This window comes from Glycine soja, chromosome 6 (assembly GCF_004193775.1).
Source record: "Glycine soja cultivar W05 chromosome 6, ASM419377v2, whole genome shotgun sequence".
In the NCBI taxonomy this organism is placed as follows: Eukaryota; Viridiplantae; Streptophyta; class Magnoliopsida; order Fabales; family Fabaceae; genus Glycine; species Glycine soja.
In genome coordinates, this window is record NC_041007.1 from 32,792,125 (window position 1) to 32,808,587 (window position 16,463).

Consider the following 16,463-nt stretch of genomic DNA (forward strand, 5'->3'; position numbering starts at 1 on the left):
ACTATATGATGTGGCAATGGGGTGTAGCAAGCAAATGCTCACCCCCCCCCCCGCTCTAAAATTTAATTGGATTGGGCTTCTCCCATTTCAATTAAATTTATTTTTCAACACACACATCAAATATTCACTTAATGCATGTGAAATTACAAAACTACCCTTAATACAAAAAACTAGTCTAGGTGCCCTAAAATACAAGGGCTGAAAAATCCTACATTTCTAGGGTACCCTACCTACATTATGGAGCCCTAGATACAAGGCCCAAAAATAATGAAACCTTAATCTAATATGTACAAAGATAAGTGGGTTCATACTTAGCCCATGGGTCCGAAATCTACCCTAAGGCTAATGAGAACCCTAGGGCCTTCTCTTGCATCTCTAGCCCAATCTACTTGGAGTCTTCTATCCAATGCCCTTGCGGGGTAGGATTGCATCACTTGGCATCCTTGCTCCAGAAGTAAGGGGTTGTGCATAGAGTTGCTACAGCTTATCATCCCTAAACTAATGGGCAAGTAGAGGTTTTCAATAGAGAGATCAAGCAAGTGTTGCAGAAGGTAATGCAACCCAATAGGAGTGACTGGAGCAGGCTACTTGATGATGCTCTATGGGCTTACAGGACCACTTACCGAACACCTTGGAAGATGTCTCCCTATAGGGTGGTTTTTTGTAAGGCATGCCACCATCCGGTGGAGATTGAGCACTATGCTTATTGGGAAGTGAAGAGTTGTAACATGACATTTGATGAAGCGGGTATGGAAAGAAAGCTCCATTTGCAAGAACTTGAGGAGATCCTCTTAAAAGTGTATGAGAACTCCAAGATTTACAAGGAGAAAGTGAAGAGTTTTCATGATTCTAGGATTCTTAGGAAGGAGTTCCATATTGGCCAAAAAGTGCTCTTGTTTAACTCTCACCTCAAGCTTATTACTAGTAAACTTAGATCAAGATGTGATGAACCTTTTGTTATTACTAATGTTTTTTCCCATGGTGCAGTTGAGATTAAAAATGAAGTTATCGGCAAAGTCTTCAAAGTGAGTGATCACTGACTCTAGCTTTTTCATGAGAGCCCTCAAGTGGAGGAAGAGTTTGTGGTGGACCTCTCTTTGGTCTTGCCAATCTTATGTGATGATGTGCCATGAAAGGCACTTGAGGAGTTTTTTCCTCCCTTCGTTTATATGTTGCCTCTTTTCATTGCATGCTTACATTGAGGACAATGTGCACTTCAAGTGCGAGGGAAAAGGTTTAGAAAACAAAAAATATGTTGTTTTTTGTATTGTCTGTTTTTCTATAGTCTGTATTCTATATTTGTTTTCTGTTTCTGTTGCTATTTTAGTTTGTTTTCTGTATTTGTTTTCTATTTTCAATAGTTGTTTGTTGTTTTTGTCTATTTTTGTTGTTGTTTCTATTTTTTGTTTTGCTATATTTGTTTTGTTTTACTATTTTACAATTTTTACTGTTAAAAAAAGATTTAGTAGTTGTTTTTACTGTTATGATGTTTTTGATGATTTTGGAACTTTTTCATGTTTCTCATAGGATTTCTAACTTGTATAAATTGTGAGAGATGTACCATTTTTAGTTGAAAGGTTTCATGACTTGATTTGCGGATGGATTCCACTATTCCATTCATGTCTTTCATGTGTGATTTCACCCTTGTGCTAGATTACTTTAGGTTTTGCCTTGCCTTTCTTGTTATTCCTTGTTGCACATGCATTGATTGAGATGATTTAGGCCTTATTTCTTTTAGCTACCAGCCAAATAAACCTACCTTGCATTGATATCCACTGCCACCCTCTTTGAGCCTTTAACTCCTTCTTTCATTTTGTAACTCATTACAAGCCAAAAACTGGAAAACCATGTTTGTCCTACACTTAAGGGAGAAAAGGGGCTTTGAAATTGTTTTGGGAGTGAATTTCAAACAAGTGTGTGGCATTTTTATTTTGATTTTCATGTATGTTCCTTTGTTTTTTTCATTTCATTTTCTTTTGATTTGTTGAAAAAAGAAAAAAAAAGAGAGAAAAAGAAAAAGAAATAAAAAAATAGAAACAAAGGAAAAATTAAAAAATGAAAGAGAGTATAAAATGAAAAATAAAAAAGTGTACAAAACAAAAAAGAAAAGAAATGCAATAAAGTTTGTTGTGATTTATTTTCATTCTTGTAAGTTCTTTTAATTTTAATTTTTTTGATCTCCACTTTGTTTTTTTTTTCATTTCTGCCCCGCTTTTTGCTTGTTTGATTACTCCCCATTGCCCCTCTTTTCTCTTATTTTTAGCCTAAATATCTTTCTCATATCGACCCTTACCTAAGCCATACATTACAACCCAATAAAAGCGCTTTTGATCTTTTGATGCATTGTAGTTCAAGTTGAATGTATTAGAGTCTTGTCAAAATTTGGGTGTGCTAGTTGCATGTGGTGCTTGAGTGTAAACACAAACCCATACACATTTGGTGAGTTTGAGTAATATTCTTAGAGAGATTTTGATCACCTTGGTGCATTCTTAAATTTGACTTGATTACTTTACTACTTTGCATTTTGTGATCATGTGTTCATGGATTGCTTGTTACCTTGATACCATTCCTCCATTTTCCATCTTTCTCACTTTTGTTCATTGTTAGGATCAATTGAAAAATATGTGTGCCTTGTCCATACCTTTCTTTTAGTTTGTGGTTTTACTTTAGCTTGATCTTTCTTAGTCTTTCTTTTAGTTTTTCCTAGAGTGCAAAAGATAAGTGTGGGGAAATTTGATAGAAAATTTTCTTTATTATTTTCCTATTATTCTTTGCTTATTTTACATTTTTTTGGCTCTCATTTTATCAACTTAATTCAATTTTATTCTTAGGCAAATAATTGAGCTTAATTGGTAATTATTGCTCATTTTTTGGACTTTGTGCTTATTTGACATATTTTCCTTGTGTAAGACCTATAGGATGCTATAGAACTCCAAATATAGCATATAAGTAGTCCCTAGAAATATAAGGAAAAGAGAAACGATTTTACCAGAGATGAGCTTGGGCCAATTATGCTGTTTTGAGGGTCATTTTGGGCTTGGAAGTTAGAGCCTCTGCACTTGGATTTTGGGCTGCGAATTTTGGGACGTTGCATTCTGTAATTAGCTTAATTGGAGAGATTAAGTGGGCCTAATTAGGGCCCACCCATTACTTCTTCTTAGTTAGAGTATATATTTTTCTACTTAGTATATTTTCAGAGTTAGTTAGTTAGTTAGTTAGTTAAAGTCATTTTTGTAAAAAAAACCCATTTTTAGAAACTTCTAGTGCAAGTTTTAGATCAAACTCTTCTCTCTCTTTTTCTCTTACTTGTTCTTTGTATTTATTCATCTCTTCAACTCTGTTCTTCTCTCTCTTGTGCAATTTTTTTTGTTCTTCTATTTGTGATGACTATGGAAGGCTAAACAACAGGCAAGTTCTTTCAGTTCTTAGGAAAAACACCCTCTATGCAAATATAGAGAAGTGTACTTTTAGTGTAGATAATATAGTTTTCTTAGGGTTTGTAGTTGGTAGAAATGAGGTCCAAGTGGACCCTGAGAAAATCAAGGCCATCCAAGAATGGCCCACCCCAAAAAGTGTGGGAGATATTAGGAACTTCCATGGGTTAGCAAGCTTCTATAGAAGGTTCGTTCCTAATTTCTCTACAATTGCATCACCTCTCAATGAGTTGGTGAAGAAGAATGTGGCATTTACCTGGGGTGAAAAACAAGAGCAAGCCTTTGCTTTTCTCAAAGAAAATCTTACTAGGGCACCTGTTCTAGCTCTTCCTAACTTTTCTAAAACTTTTGAGCTAGAATGTGATGCCTCTGGAGTGGGAGTTGGAGCTGTATTGTTACAAGGTGGGCACCATATTGCTTATTTTAGTGAAAAACTTCATAATGCCACCCTCAACTACCCCACCTATGATAAAAAGCTTTATGCCTTAATAAGAGCCCTCCAAACTTGGGAACATTACCTTGTTTCCAAGGAATTTGTCATTCATAGTGATCATCAATCACTTAAGTACATTAAAGGGAAAAGCAAGTTAAACAAGAGGCATGCAAAATGGGTAGAGTACCTAGAGCAATTTCCATATGTTATAAAATACAAAAAGGGAAAACAAATGTGGTAGCTGATGCCCTCTCTAGGAGACACACATTGTTTTGCTCCTTAGGAGCTCAAATTTTAGGATTTGATAATATTAGGGACTTGTATGCTTTAGATGAACATTTCTCTCCCATTTACGAGAGTTGTGGAAAAAGGCCCAAGATGGATTCTATTTGGCTGAGGGGTATTTGTTCAAAGAGGGAAAACTTTGCATACCCCAAGGATCCATTAGGAAATTACTTCTGAAAGAGAGCCATGAGGGTGGGCTCATGGGCCACTTTGGGATAGACAAGACCCTTGTCTTACTCAAAGAAAATTTTTATTGGCCCCATATAAAGAAAGATGTCCATAAGAATTGCACTAGGTGTGTGGCTTGTTTACAAGCCAAGTCTAGGGTGATGCCTCATGGGCTATACACACCCTTACCCATCCCCTCTACACCTTGGGTAGACATTAGTATGGACTTTGTCCTTGGGCTTCCTAGAACCTAAAGAGGTGTAGACTCTATCTTTGTGGTGGTGGATAGGTTTAGCAAGATGCACACTTTATACCATGCCACAAGGTGGATGATGTTTCCCACATCTCAAAACTCTTTTTCAGGGAAGTTGTGAGACTCCATGGTTTGCCTAGGACCATTGTGTCAGATAGAGATGCTATGTTCCTTAGCCACTTATGGAAAAACTTATGGGCTAAGCTAGGAACTAAACTTCTTTTCTTGACCACTTGTCATCCATAAAATGATGGGCAAACAAAGGTAGTGAATAGGTCTTTATTCACCATTTTAAGGGCTCTTTTGAAAGGTAACCATAAGTCTTGGGATGAATATCTTCCTCATGTAGAATTTGCCTACAACAGGGGGGTTCATAGAACCACCAAGTAGTCCCCTTTTGAGGTTGTCTATGGGTTTAATCCCCTAACATCGTTAGACCTCATTCCCCTCCCACTGCACACTTCTTTTATACATAAAGGAGGGGAATCTAAATCAGAGTTTGTAAAGAAGTTGCATGAGAGGGTTAAGAACCAAATAGAGAATCAAACAAAGGTGTATTCAACTAAAGGCAATAGAGGAAGAAAAGAGCTAGTTCTTAATGACGGTAACTGGGTTTGGCTCTATCTTAGGAAGGATAGATTCCCTACTAAAAGGAAATCCAAGCTTAGCCCTAGAGGGGATGGACCTTTTCAGGTTTTTGGAGAGGATCAATAACAATGCCTATAGGTTGGACCTCCCAAAAGAGTATGGAGTCAACACCACTTTTAACATTTCTGATTTAATTCCTTTTGCAAGTGGAGCTGATATTGAGGAGGAGGAACTAAAAAATTTGAGGTCAAATCCTCTTCAAGGGGGAGGGGATGATGCAATCCTCACTAGGAAGGGACCAGTCACTAGAGCCATGAGCAAGAGGCTCCAAGAGGTTGAGCTAGAGCTGCTGAAAAAGACCCTAGGGTTCTCATGAACCTCAGGATAAATTTCTGAGCCCATGGGCCAAGGTTGGGTCCAATTATCTTTGTACATATTAGACTAGGATGTCATTATATTTGGTCCTTGTATTTAGGGCTCCATAATGTAGGTAGGGTATCCTAGAAATATAGGATTTTTCAGCCCTTGTATTTTAGGGCACCTAGACTAGTTTTTGTATTAGGGATAGTTTTGTAATTTCACATGCACTAAGTGAATATTTGATGTGTGTGTTGGGAAATAAATTTAATTGAATTGGTAGAAGCCCAATCCAATTAAATTTTAGAGGGGGAGGTGAGCATTTGCTTACTACACCTCATTGCCACATCATATAGTCAGACTTTGTGCATGTCCTTCATGCTTTACATGCCTCATGACACCTAATCACACTTAGTGGAGAATCTTGGAATTGATCTTGGATTAGTGGGCTGAATCATAACTAAAATTCACTAATCATAATTAGTGAAATTTTGTCTCCAAAGTTTGGCTCCACAAATTCAATTTCAAATTCAAGTGAAATTTGAATTGAAATTCAAATTTCCCTCCAATTTTGTGTGACACTTAGGCTATAAATAGAGGTCATGTGTGTGCATTTTTTCAACTTTGATCATTTGAAAATTAAACTTCAGATTTTAGAGCTCTTTTAGAGAACAAAATTTCATGCTCTTCTCTTCCTCTCCCTTTATTCATCTCCTTCTTCCTCCAAGCTCTTATCCATGACCTCCTATGGTAGTGAGCTTCTTCTAGACTCATCTTCTCCTTGAAGTTGCATCTCCTCTCTCTCTTCCTTCTCCATTCCGCTGCCATTCATCTTCTAAGAAGCAAAGGAATCCATTGATGAAGAAGATACTAGGCCTAGAAGCTCCAATGGAGCTTACATCAGGAAGTTTTCAAGTTCTTCTAAACAATCTAGAGGCTCTTGGACAAATATACTTTAAGGCTCAGATAAACTTGAAGGTGCTGGATAGCTTTCTCAAGGTGTGGAAAGCATGAGATCTAAAAAAAACCTTGCATGGAATGAGTTCTTAGGCATCTTGAGAGTCCATGACATCCACCTTCAAAAGAAAAATTATGCTACCATTAATTTTGAAGAGACATGTTTCAGAAGAGAAGAAAAAAGAGCTAGTCTAAAGCTCTAAAAGTGTAGATGTAGGAATCTGATGGATCCACAAATGATGAAGCGACCCTTATTTCTAGGAAGTTAAAACAAATGATGAAAAATAAAGGAAAGTTTCAAACTCCTCTAGACATAAAGATTCTAGATTTAAAAAGAACAACAAGGAGGAAAGCAATTAGATCATTTGCTTTGAGTGCAGAAAGCCTCGACATATGAAGGTTGAATGTCCCCAACTAAAGAAGTAAAGATACTCTGAGGACAAGAAGAAGAAAAGTATGATGGGCACCTGTAATGACTCAAATAGTGAGAAGAATAGCATTTCAGATGATGAACAAGCCAATATTTGTCTCATGGCAGATACAAATGATAATGTTGAGATAAGAACTTGTCCTGAATCCTATACCTCTTCTTGTGCTTCATCAGACGATGAAAATGATATGCCTTATGATCTTCTTCTTTAGAACTAACATATGATTTCCCTTCAGTGTAAAAATTTTAAATAAAAATTCAAAGTTTTTGCATTTGAAAACATTGAATTAAAGAAATCAAATGAGGGTCTAAAAAAGAAGATCGAGACTCTAGAAAAGAGTTTGAGCCTAGCTAGTAAGACTGATGAAACTTCCATTGTTGAAAAACTAAGGGAAAAAGTAACATATCTTACTAATGACTTGGGGAAGTACCTTTAAAGTTCAAAGGCTCTTATCGCTCTTTTGAAATTCCATCAGCATCCCTATGATAAGTCAAGCCTAGGCTTTGAAAAGGGAACAAATTCCTTCCTCTAAGTCATAGTCTGCTACAGACAAATCATAGTCTGCTACAGACAAATGTGACTTCTGTGGTAAATTTGGACATTCCAAGTTCAAATGCACCCATAAGAAGAAATATATGTCTAAGGGTACTAATTATTTTTGACCCAAAAAGATATGGGTACCAAAATCTCAAATAGTGTCTGTTGTAGATATCCTTAGTAGGAAAACACTAGTGTTTAAGATGGTACTTGGATAGTGAATGCTCACAACACATGACAGTGGAAAGGTCTATGTTCCTAGACCTAAAGCCACATGAAGGAGGTGCAGTTGCCTTTGGAGGCATAGGTAAGGGAAAGATCTCTGGTATAGGTAAAATTGGTATCCTTCTCTATCCTCTATAGACAATGTCTTATATGTTGAAGGTCTGAAGTATAACCTACTTAGCATAAGTCAGTTTTGTGATAGTGGTTATATTGTTTCCTTCAATAAAGACAAGTGTACAATCAAGATAGAATATGACAAGTCTCTCTTTACTACCAGATGACACAAAAATCTATATGAGATTGATCTAATAGATCTTAGCCAACAGAATGTAACATGTTTGTTATCCAGAGAAGAAAAAAGATGGCTTTAGCATAAAAGACTTGGGAATGTCAACTTAAAACATATTTCAAAACTATCCAAAAAGCATTTAGTGAAAGGATTGCCTAAGATCTATTGGAAAAGTCATATTCTCTGTGAAACATGTCAGGAAGGGAAACAAATTAAAGCCTCTTTTAATTATAATGATATTGTTTCCACTTCCAGACTGTTACAACTGTTGCACATAAATCTATTTGAACCAACTAGAATGTTGAGTCTGGGAGGAAAGAAGTATGGCTTTGTCATAGTTGATGATTGTTCAAGATATACTTGGGTATACTTCCTTGCTCATAAGCAAGGGTATTTCTAGGTCTTTGAAATATTCTATAAAAGAGTTCAACATGAAAAAGGATTTTGCAAATGCTGAAAAAGGTTTAAGATGCAAAAACCTTTTTCATGTTGAACTCTTTTATAGAATAATATGAACTCAGCATTTTAAAACTCAATTCCATGGCCATAACTGTTTAGGAAGTAGGTTTTCACAGAGTGACCATGGAACTAAGTTTGAAAATGCTGAGTTCAGATCATTCTATGAAAAAGAATGGTATTTTCCACAACTTCTCTTCACCAAGGAGACCTCGACAAAATGGGGTAGTTCAAAGGAAAAATAGAACTTTGCAAGAGATAGCTAGAACCATGCTCTGTGAAAACTTACTTCCAAAACAGTTATGGGAAGAGGCAATTAATACAACATGCTATGTTCATAACAGAATATTGATCATATCATTGATAAAAAAGACTCCATATGCTTATAGAGAGGAAGAAGACCCAGCTTTTTATACTTTCATCCATTTGGATGTGAGTGTTTTATCCTCAACACTAAAGATCAACTTGCTAAGTTTGATTTAAAGTGGATAAAGGGATTTTTCTTGGATTTTCTGATACATCTAAAGCATATAGGGTTTTTAACACTAGAACTAGTTGTAGAAGAATCCATTCATGTTAAATTTTATGATGGACTAACGTTTGATAAAAAACTATCAGATCTTGAGGATGATTTTGTAGATATGCAGAGATAAGACTATTTGTACCTCCTAAAGAAAGAGAGATCAAACTGTTTGAAGAAATTCTTCCTCAACTTGAAGAATCTTCAAATCATAAGCCTCAGGTGAAGGACTGGAAGTTTGTCCATTATCATCCATAAGATCATATTGTTTGAGATTAGACTGAAGGAGTCAAGATTAGATCATCATTCAAAGATGTTATTTCAAGTGCTCTTGTGTCTAAAATAGAGCCCAAGACCATAGAAGAAACCCTGACAGATGATGAATGGATCATTGCTATAGAAGAAGAGCTTCACCAATTTACTAGAAATAATGTATGAACTCTTGTTCCCAAACCTAATAACAAGATATTATTGGAAAAATATGGGTATTTTGAAATAAACTGGATGAACAACGAAAGGTGGTAAGAAAAAAAGCTAGGTCAATATCTCAAGGCTATAACTAACAAGAAGATATTGATTTCACTTAAACCTTTGTTTTTGTTGCTAGACTTCAAGCTATAAGAATCATGCTTGCCTTTGCTACTCATAAAAACATAAAGATTTTTCACATAAATATTAAAAGTGCTTCTTTAAATGGCTTTATTGAAGAGGAAGTGTATGTTAGACAACCCCTTGGCTTTGAAGATCATACACTTCCAAACCATGTTTTAAAACTAAAAAATGCTCTCTATGGTTTGAAATAGGCACTTGGTGCTTGGTATGAAAGACTGAGCTTTTTTCTTTTAGAAAATGGCTTTGTGAGAGGCAAAGTAGATACAACTCTCTTTAGAAGAAAAGTTGTCAAGGATTTCATTATAGTTCAGATATATGATGATGATATTATCTTCAGACCTACTAATCAATCTTTGTGAAGGACTTTTATGATATTATGAAGAGTAAGTTTGAGTTGAGCATGATGGGAGAACTTAAGTTCTTTCTAGGGAATCAAATCAAGCAAGATAGCAAAGGAATCTACATCCACCAATATAAGTACACTCAGGAAATTCTAAAGAAGTTTTAAAATGGAAGATGCTAAGCCTATGAAAACTCTTATGCATGCTTCCAATCCTCTAAGCAAAGATGAATCAGGTAAACTAGTCGATCAGGCACTCTATAGAGGTATGATTGGATCTCTTTTGTGTCTAACCTCAAGTAGACCTGATATTATGCATAGTGTATGTCTGTGTGCTTGATTTCAATTTGATCCTTGAGAATCACTTCTAAAAGCTATAAAAAGGATCTTATGATATCCAGTAGGTACCACTAACCAATGTTTGTTTTATAAAAAGAATCAAGATTTTAGGTTAGTAGGATACTGTGATGCAGACTATGTAGGAGATGGAGTGGAAAGAAAAAGCCCAAATGAAGGATGTCATTATATTGGACCTTGTCTAATATCTTGGGCAAGCAAAAAATAGAAATTCATTGCTCTACCTATAGTTGAAGCTGAATATGTGTTTATTGTAAGCTATTGTTCACAGTTGTTATAGATAAAGTATCAGCTAGAAGATTACTCTAGTTTTGAAAACAATATACCATTATATTGTGACAATACTAGTGGAACCGACCTATCTAAAATTCCCATACAATATTCAAAGGCCAAGCATATTGAGATAATATATCATTTCATTTGTGATTATGTGCAAAAAGGTGTTTTTTGATATAAAGTTTGTAGACATAGATCATCAATATGCTAATATCTTCACTAAGCCTTTGTTTTAAGAATGCTTCATTTTTATAAGGGAATATTTAAATATGATAAGTTTATCAAATTAATGAAATACTTATTTTAAGACAATCACATCGTCTTATTTTCTTATCATTAATTTGTTGGACTAATCTTTGTTGAAGTATATAGACGAAAGAGCAAATGTGTTCACAAAGACAAAAACATTTAAGTTTTTATTGAGAAACGTGCGTCATAATTCTTGCCATGATTGAAAAATAGTTTTCAAAATATTTGATGACATTTGATTTATTACATCAATCTCTCTTTCTCGTTTTCTTTTTGAAAAACTATAAAAGAAAAACGCAGGCACTTGGAGAAGCTCTTGGAATTTTTTAACTATTAGAAGTATTTTTGCTTGTGCAAATCATTGTCCGAGAATTCATAAAACTTCAAAACTTGCTCTTCTTTCCTTTTCTTCAAAACTCTTTGTGAGCAAGTCCTCCAACATTCCCGTCATCAACAATGTTGAAGATGCCATTCAAGTTTTCCCTGAAGACTGGTTTATAATTGAGAAGTGGATAAACTTTCAAAATCTGAAGGAAGAAGGCTTTGACATGAAGGGACTTTTTGGAAGGGTTGGTTGGACATCCTTTTTGGAGAAGTTATGTACCTGAGATTATGGCCCATATGCCCTCTTCTGAGGAATAAGCAAGATGGAGTCAGCATCAAGGGGAATGATGTTGAGAAACGGGTGGTGATCTCTCCAACCACCATTATTGTTGCGTCTGGGTGTGCTTTGGATGGTTAGACTATGAGCAAAGACTGGGAGAAGGAGATAACCCAAGAAATTGTGGAAAAGCTGCTTTATGGAAAGCCTTACCCAGACAAAGGTGACAAGAAGGCTCTCAACACCTTCTTAAGGATAGCCAACCTGACCTACAAGTGTCAGATGATCCACAATGTGTTGTTCAACATAGTGATGCAATCCTACCCCGCAAGGGCATTGGATAGAAAACTCCAAGTAGATTGGGCCAAAGATGCAAGAGAAGGCCCTAAGGTTCTTATGAGCCTTAAGGTAGATTTCGGGCCCATGGGCTAAGTACGAGCCCACTTATCTTTGTAAATATTAGATTAAGGTTTCATTATTTTTGGGCCTTGTATTTAGGGCTCCATAATGTAGGTAGGGTACCCTAGAAATATAGGATTTTTCAGCCCTTGTATTTTAGGGCACCTAGACTAGTTTTTGTATTAGGGGTAGTTTTGTAATTTCACATGCACTAAGTGGATATTTGATGTGTGTGGTTGGAAATAAATTTAATTGAATTGGTAGAAGCCCAATCCAATTAAATTTTAGAGGGGGAGGTGAGCATTTGCTTACTACACCCCATTGCCACATCATATAGTCACATTTTGTGCATGTCCTTCATGCTTTTCATGCCTCATGACACCTAAGCACACTTAGTGGAGAATCTTGGAATTGATCTTGGATTAGTGGGCTGAACCATAACTAAAATTCACTAATCATAATTAGTGAAATTTTGGCTCCAAAGTTTGGCTCCACAAATTCAATTTCAAATTCAAGTGAAATTTGAATTTCCCTCCAATTTTGTGTGACACTTAGGCTATAAATAGAGGTCATGTGTGTGCATTTTTTTTTCAACTTTGATGATTTGAATATTAAACTTCAGATTTCAAAGCTCATTTAGAGCACAAAATTTCGTGTTCAAGGATAGGTTCAACCCCAAGGTGAATAAGAACCATATTCCTTATGGAATTTTCTTCACCCATATCCTAACGCTTGTTGGAGTGGAGGTTTCTTTGATGGAGCCATCATTTGGAGCCCCTCAGCTAAAGGGGACTACCTTTGTGAAGATGGGAGTTGCTTAAAAATTCCCTTGAGTATATGCAAAGGCACATAAAGAAGAAAGTTAAGAATGAGGTGATTGAGACTCCTTTGTCTGATGCTAATCAAATGATAGGAACTCAAGCTAACCCTTTGGACCTTAAGTTTGGAGCGTCTTCTCAATAGACGCAAGGGGAGGAAGCCAAGCCTAGCCAACCAAGACACAGACTACCAACCAAAAGAAAAGACCACCCTCCATCATCTAAATTTCAACCCCCATCATCAACCAAAATGCCAAGAACCCAACCTTCATTTGACCACAAAAAGAGAAAGAGTTTAGACTCTGACTCATACCATGCACCCAAACCCAAGAAACCAACCATTAGAATCAAACCTTCCCAATCTTTAACAACACATATATCTTTATCATCATCATCCCAACCTGTTTAGAACCCTGAACCTTCCCAACCTACACCAGCCACACCATCATCTGAGGTGGAAATCCTATAAACACCTACCCTTGTACGCTCACTGTCCGTAGCCCTCCCTCCCAACCAATACCTAAGCCTGGTTCACCCACTCCCAGCAAGGGCAAAGTTGGTGCAATTACCAAGACCAAGCAACACTCTCTTACAAAATGCTAAGATAAGAGAAAAACCAGAGAAGGTCATGAAAAAGAAGGCATAGGAAGAACCTATAAAATAGGTTGCCACCCTTAAAGGATAGGCTTCTGAAGAAATCCCTAAAGAAGTTATAGTTGAATCTCTGAAGACCTTGATAAGTGAAGAGGAGCTAAGACAGGCAACTGCCAGTGACCAAAAAGATAGTGGAGACTGTTGCAACACCTCAACTCTTAACTAATATTTTCAACAAATTGCATCAACATCTGAGTAGACCAAAAAGGGACTCAATTGATTGGTTGTTGCCCTAAAGATCTTAACCTCAGACTGAACTTGAACTAGTCCCTATTTCATACGTAAACGTCAAACTTTACAATGACTTTAGGGGATACAAATTGTTTGAAGGGAAAACCAACAACCAAGCATAGTGAGAGAAGATAGATCTAATGAAATGGTGCTTAAAGTTGTCAAATCTGTGTCTAAAGAAAAGCTATAGAAGGCAAAGTTCGATGCCAAACTGTAATCAATCAACCTTAGAAACAAGTGCTGAAATATTTTCTATAGCATCTACTGAAAGAGATGCAGAGCTCTAACTAGCTATTATGCAAGAATAAATAGTTGAAGAAGAAAAGAAGGCTCTAGATGCTACAATGCTTTAGTCTGCCATTGAAGTGTCATTGCAAGGGTCTAAGGTTGTTGGTAGTTCAGACTCTATTGAAATAGACCCTGAAGTTGCACCTTTGCACACTCTCGTCCAATCACAATTGATAACGAAGTTGTTGTTGATGCTCTGCTTGCTAAACCTATGTCATAAGCAACCATCTCAAGATTGGAAGACATCTATGGAGCTACTAAGTTTGTCCCCTTTGATGCAATGAAGGTAAGATTAGAAATCAAGAAGATAGTAGAGACTGTTGCAACACCTCAACTCTTAACTAATATTTTCAACAAATTGAATCAACATCCGAGTAGACCAAAAAGGGACTCAACTGATTGGTTGTTGCCCTAAAGATCTTAACCTTAAACAGAACTTGAACTAGTCCCTATTTCAGACGGAAACGCCAAACTTTACAATGACTGTAAGGGATACAAATTGTCTGAAGGGAAAACAAACAGCCAAGCACAGTGAGAGAAGATAGATATAGGCACCCAACGCTTGGACCCAAAGATGCAGAGGATTGATCTTTAAAAGTTAAATATGGTTAACCTATGGAAAAAGGGTGTGCCATGGATTGATCCCTTCTCTAATTCATCTTTTGAGACCCATAAAGAAGAGGTCTACACTTAGTTCAATCATGTTGGAAGATCAAGTCTCATAAGGGAATTTTCCTCAAGGAATCCTTTTCATCATCTTTGAAGGCACACCGTCTAAAAGGAAGGTCTACCCTCTAGGAGCTATAGTTTGGAGAAGCAGAGAGGTTGCCTTTCATGAAATGCCTTTCTCTATTCCTCTATACTTACAACAACTTCTTAGTCTGATGGCTACCTTCAACGTAGTCCTTCCTTGGAATCATGCAAAATCTATGGAATCCGTCTACATAGAAGACATCTACCTTGAAGATCTTGAGCTAAGTCCAACCTTCTCAAAATAGGAATTCTCAAACTAAGGCTCGCAGTTGTGTCTATGCTTGAACCAATACAAAGAAGAAATCAGGGCAAGGCAAGCTTCCTTCAAATGATTGCAATGATATAAAGTGCATTTACCTTTCATGATAAGCTCTTAGTTTTTGTGCCTTGCACACTCTGGAACTAAGTTCCAATTAGCAGTGGACAAATCAGTTCTAATTCCAAAGGCAGACTACTACAAAGGTGAGAAGATGATTGAAGATGATGAAGATGCACCCCCAACACACTATGTTAAAGTAAGACCAAGAATAGTCTGCAAATATGAAGTAGTTGCTTTGCATCAAAAATGAAAAAGATAATGGAACTCACAAACCAAGATAAGGGGTGAATTAGTTTCAAAATCAAATCAAACTTAAAAAACCAAAGTTAAAAAAAACTTCTTTTCCGATGCTCTTATCATAAGCTTTTAATAAACCAATATTTAATCAATAACCATTAACACAAAATCCTTTGTTAAAGTTCTTTCTCATAAACATATTTTCTTTAACCTTCAGTAAATTGACCAACACTAAAATGAGAAAGAAAGATAAGATCAAGAGAAGATGAACACCAATTTTTATACTATTCACTCTCTATCTCTAGAGAAGTTAACCTAATTATATAATCCAAACTGAATTAGATTTTCACTATGCATACAAAATTCTTATAGGCAATCACAATCAATCTCAGCTCCACCCTAAAAAATGAGACTAAGGTACCCAACCCTAGGATCCTTTCTGAATAAAAGCCTAAGAGAAACCTACCTTAGCCCAAACTAGAAAACCCTATTCTACCATACCTTCAGAAATTCATGCATATACTAACAATCATGTAAAGCACACAAAAAACTGAGTAAAGAAGAGACATAACCTGATCAATCACATGCAAGAACCTTTGCTTGAGTGTCTTCATGAACTCGATAAATTCACAACTCACTTTTTACACACTTATTCTTCTGTCTTTTCTTCTTCATAAATGTCAGAACTCAAGGTTGTTATTTATAGAGAAAATAGTTATAATCGTCTATAATCAATTAAATACTCAATGTAATCGATTATTTCAAAGAAGTAATCAATTATATTATTATTTCAATCTATTAAAGTGTTCTTCCCAACTTCTGGAAAATTTTCAAGAACAATCTAATCTATTAGATTCTTGATGTAATCGATTAAAGTGTTCTTGATCGCTTCTAGGAACACTTTTAAGAGAGAAGTAATCAATTATGATCACCCAGTAATCGATTAAAGCAGAGACTCATGAAAAACTAGTCATTGTCTCAACTAAACTATGTAATCGATTACAATTAACTAGTAATCGATTAAACAGAAACCAGAATCTCTCTACAAGCTATAAACACTTGTGTAATCGATTACGACCAGCCTTGTAATCGATTAAAATAGAGAGATTTATGCACTGATGAAGTTTCTAACTTTAGAAACAATCTTATTACTTCTACACGATGATGCATGATGTACACATGAAAAGAAAGAGACTGAGATGCAACAATCAATACAAATGTCACTCAAAGAGTTAGGCATGTAAAAACACAAAACTTCTTCACACTTCTTCATGTTGTTCCCCCTATCTCTAACAATCTCTCCCTTTTTGGCTTTGATGATGCCAAATTTGAATTTCCATTTGAATGCATTTGAAGTGTCTTGAGAGTAGAGACTTTTCTTAGAAAACCTAAAAGT

At 36.0% G+C, this 16,463-nt stretch overlaps 1 protein-coding gene across 1 annotated transcript; it reads left to right on the forward strand.

The window, feature by feature from the left end:
• Positions 1-554: 554 nt before the first annotated feature.
• Positions 555-1,040, forward strand: LOC114416109. Its single transcript, XM_028380988.1, has one exon. The coding sequence runs from the start codon at positions 555-557 to the stop codon at positions 1,038-1,040; it is 486 nt and encodes a 161-aa protein (XP_028236789.1).
• Positions 1,041-16,463: the final 15,423 nt, after the last annotated feature.

Excerpts from the sequence above, each read along its gene's own strand:
- LOC114416109 (XM_028380988.1), top strand. The coding sequence starts at position 555 with ATGCAACCCAATAGGAGTGACTGGAGCAGGCTACTTGATGATGCTCTA.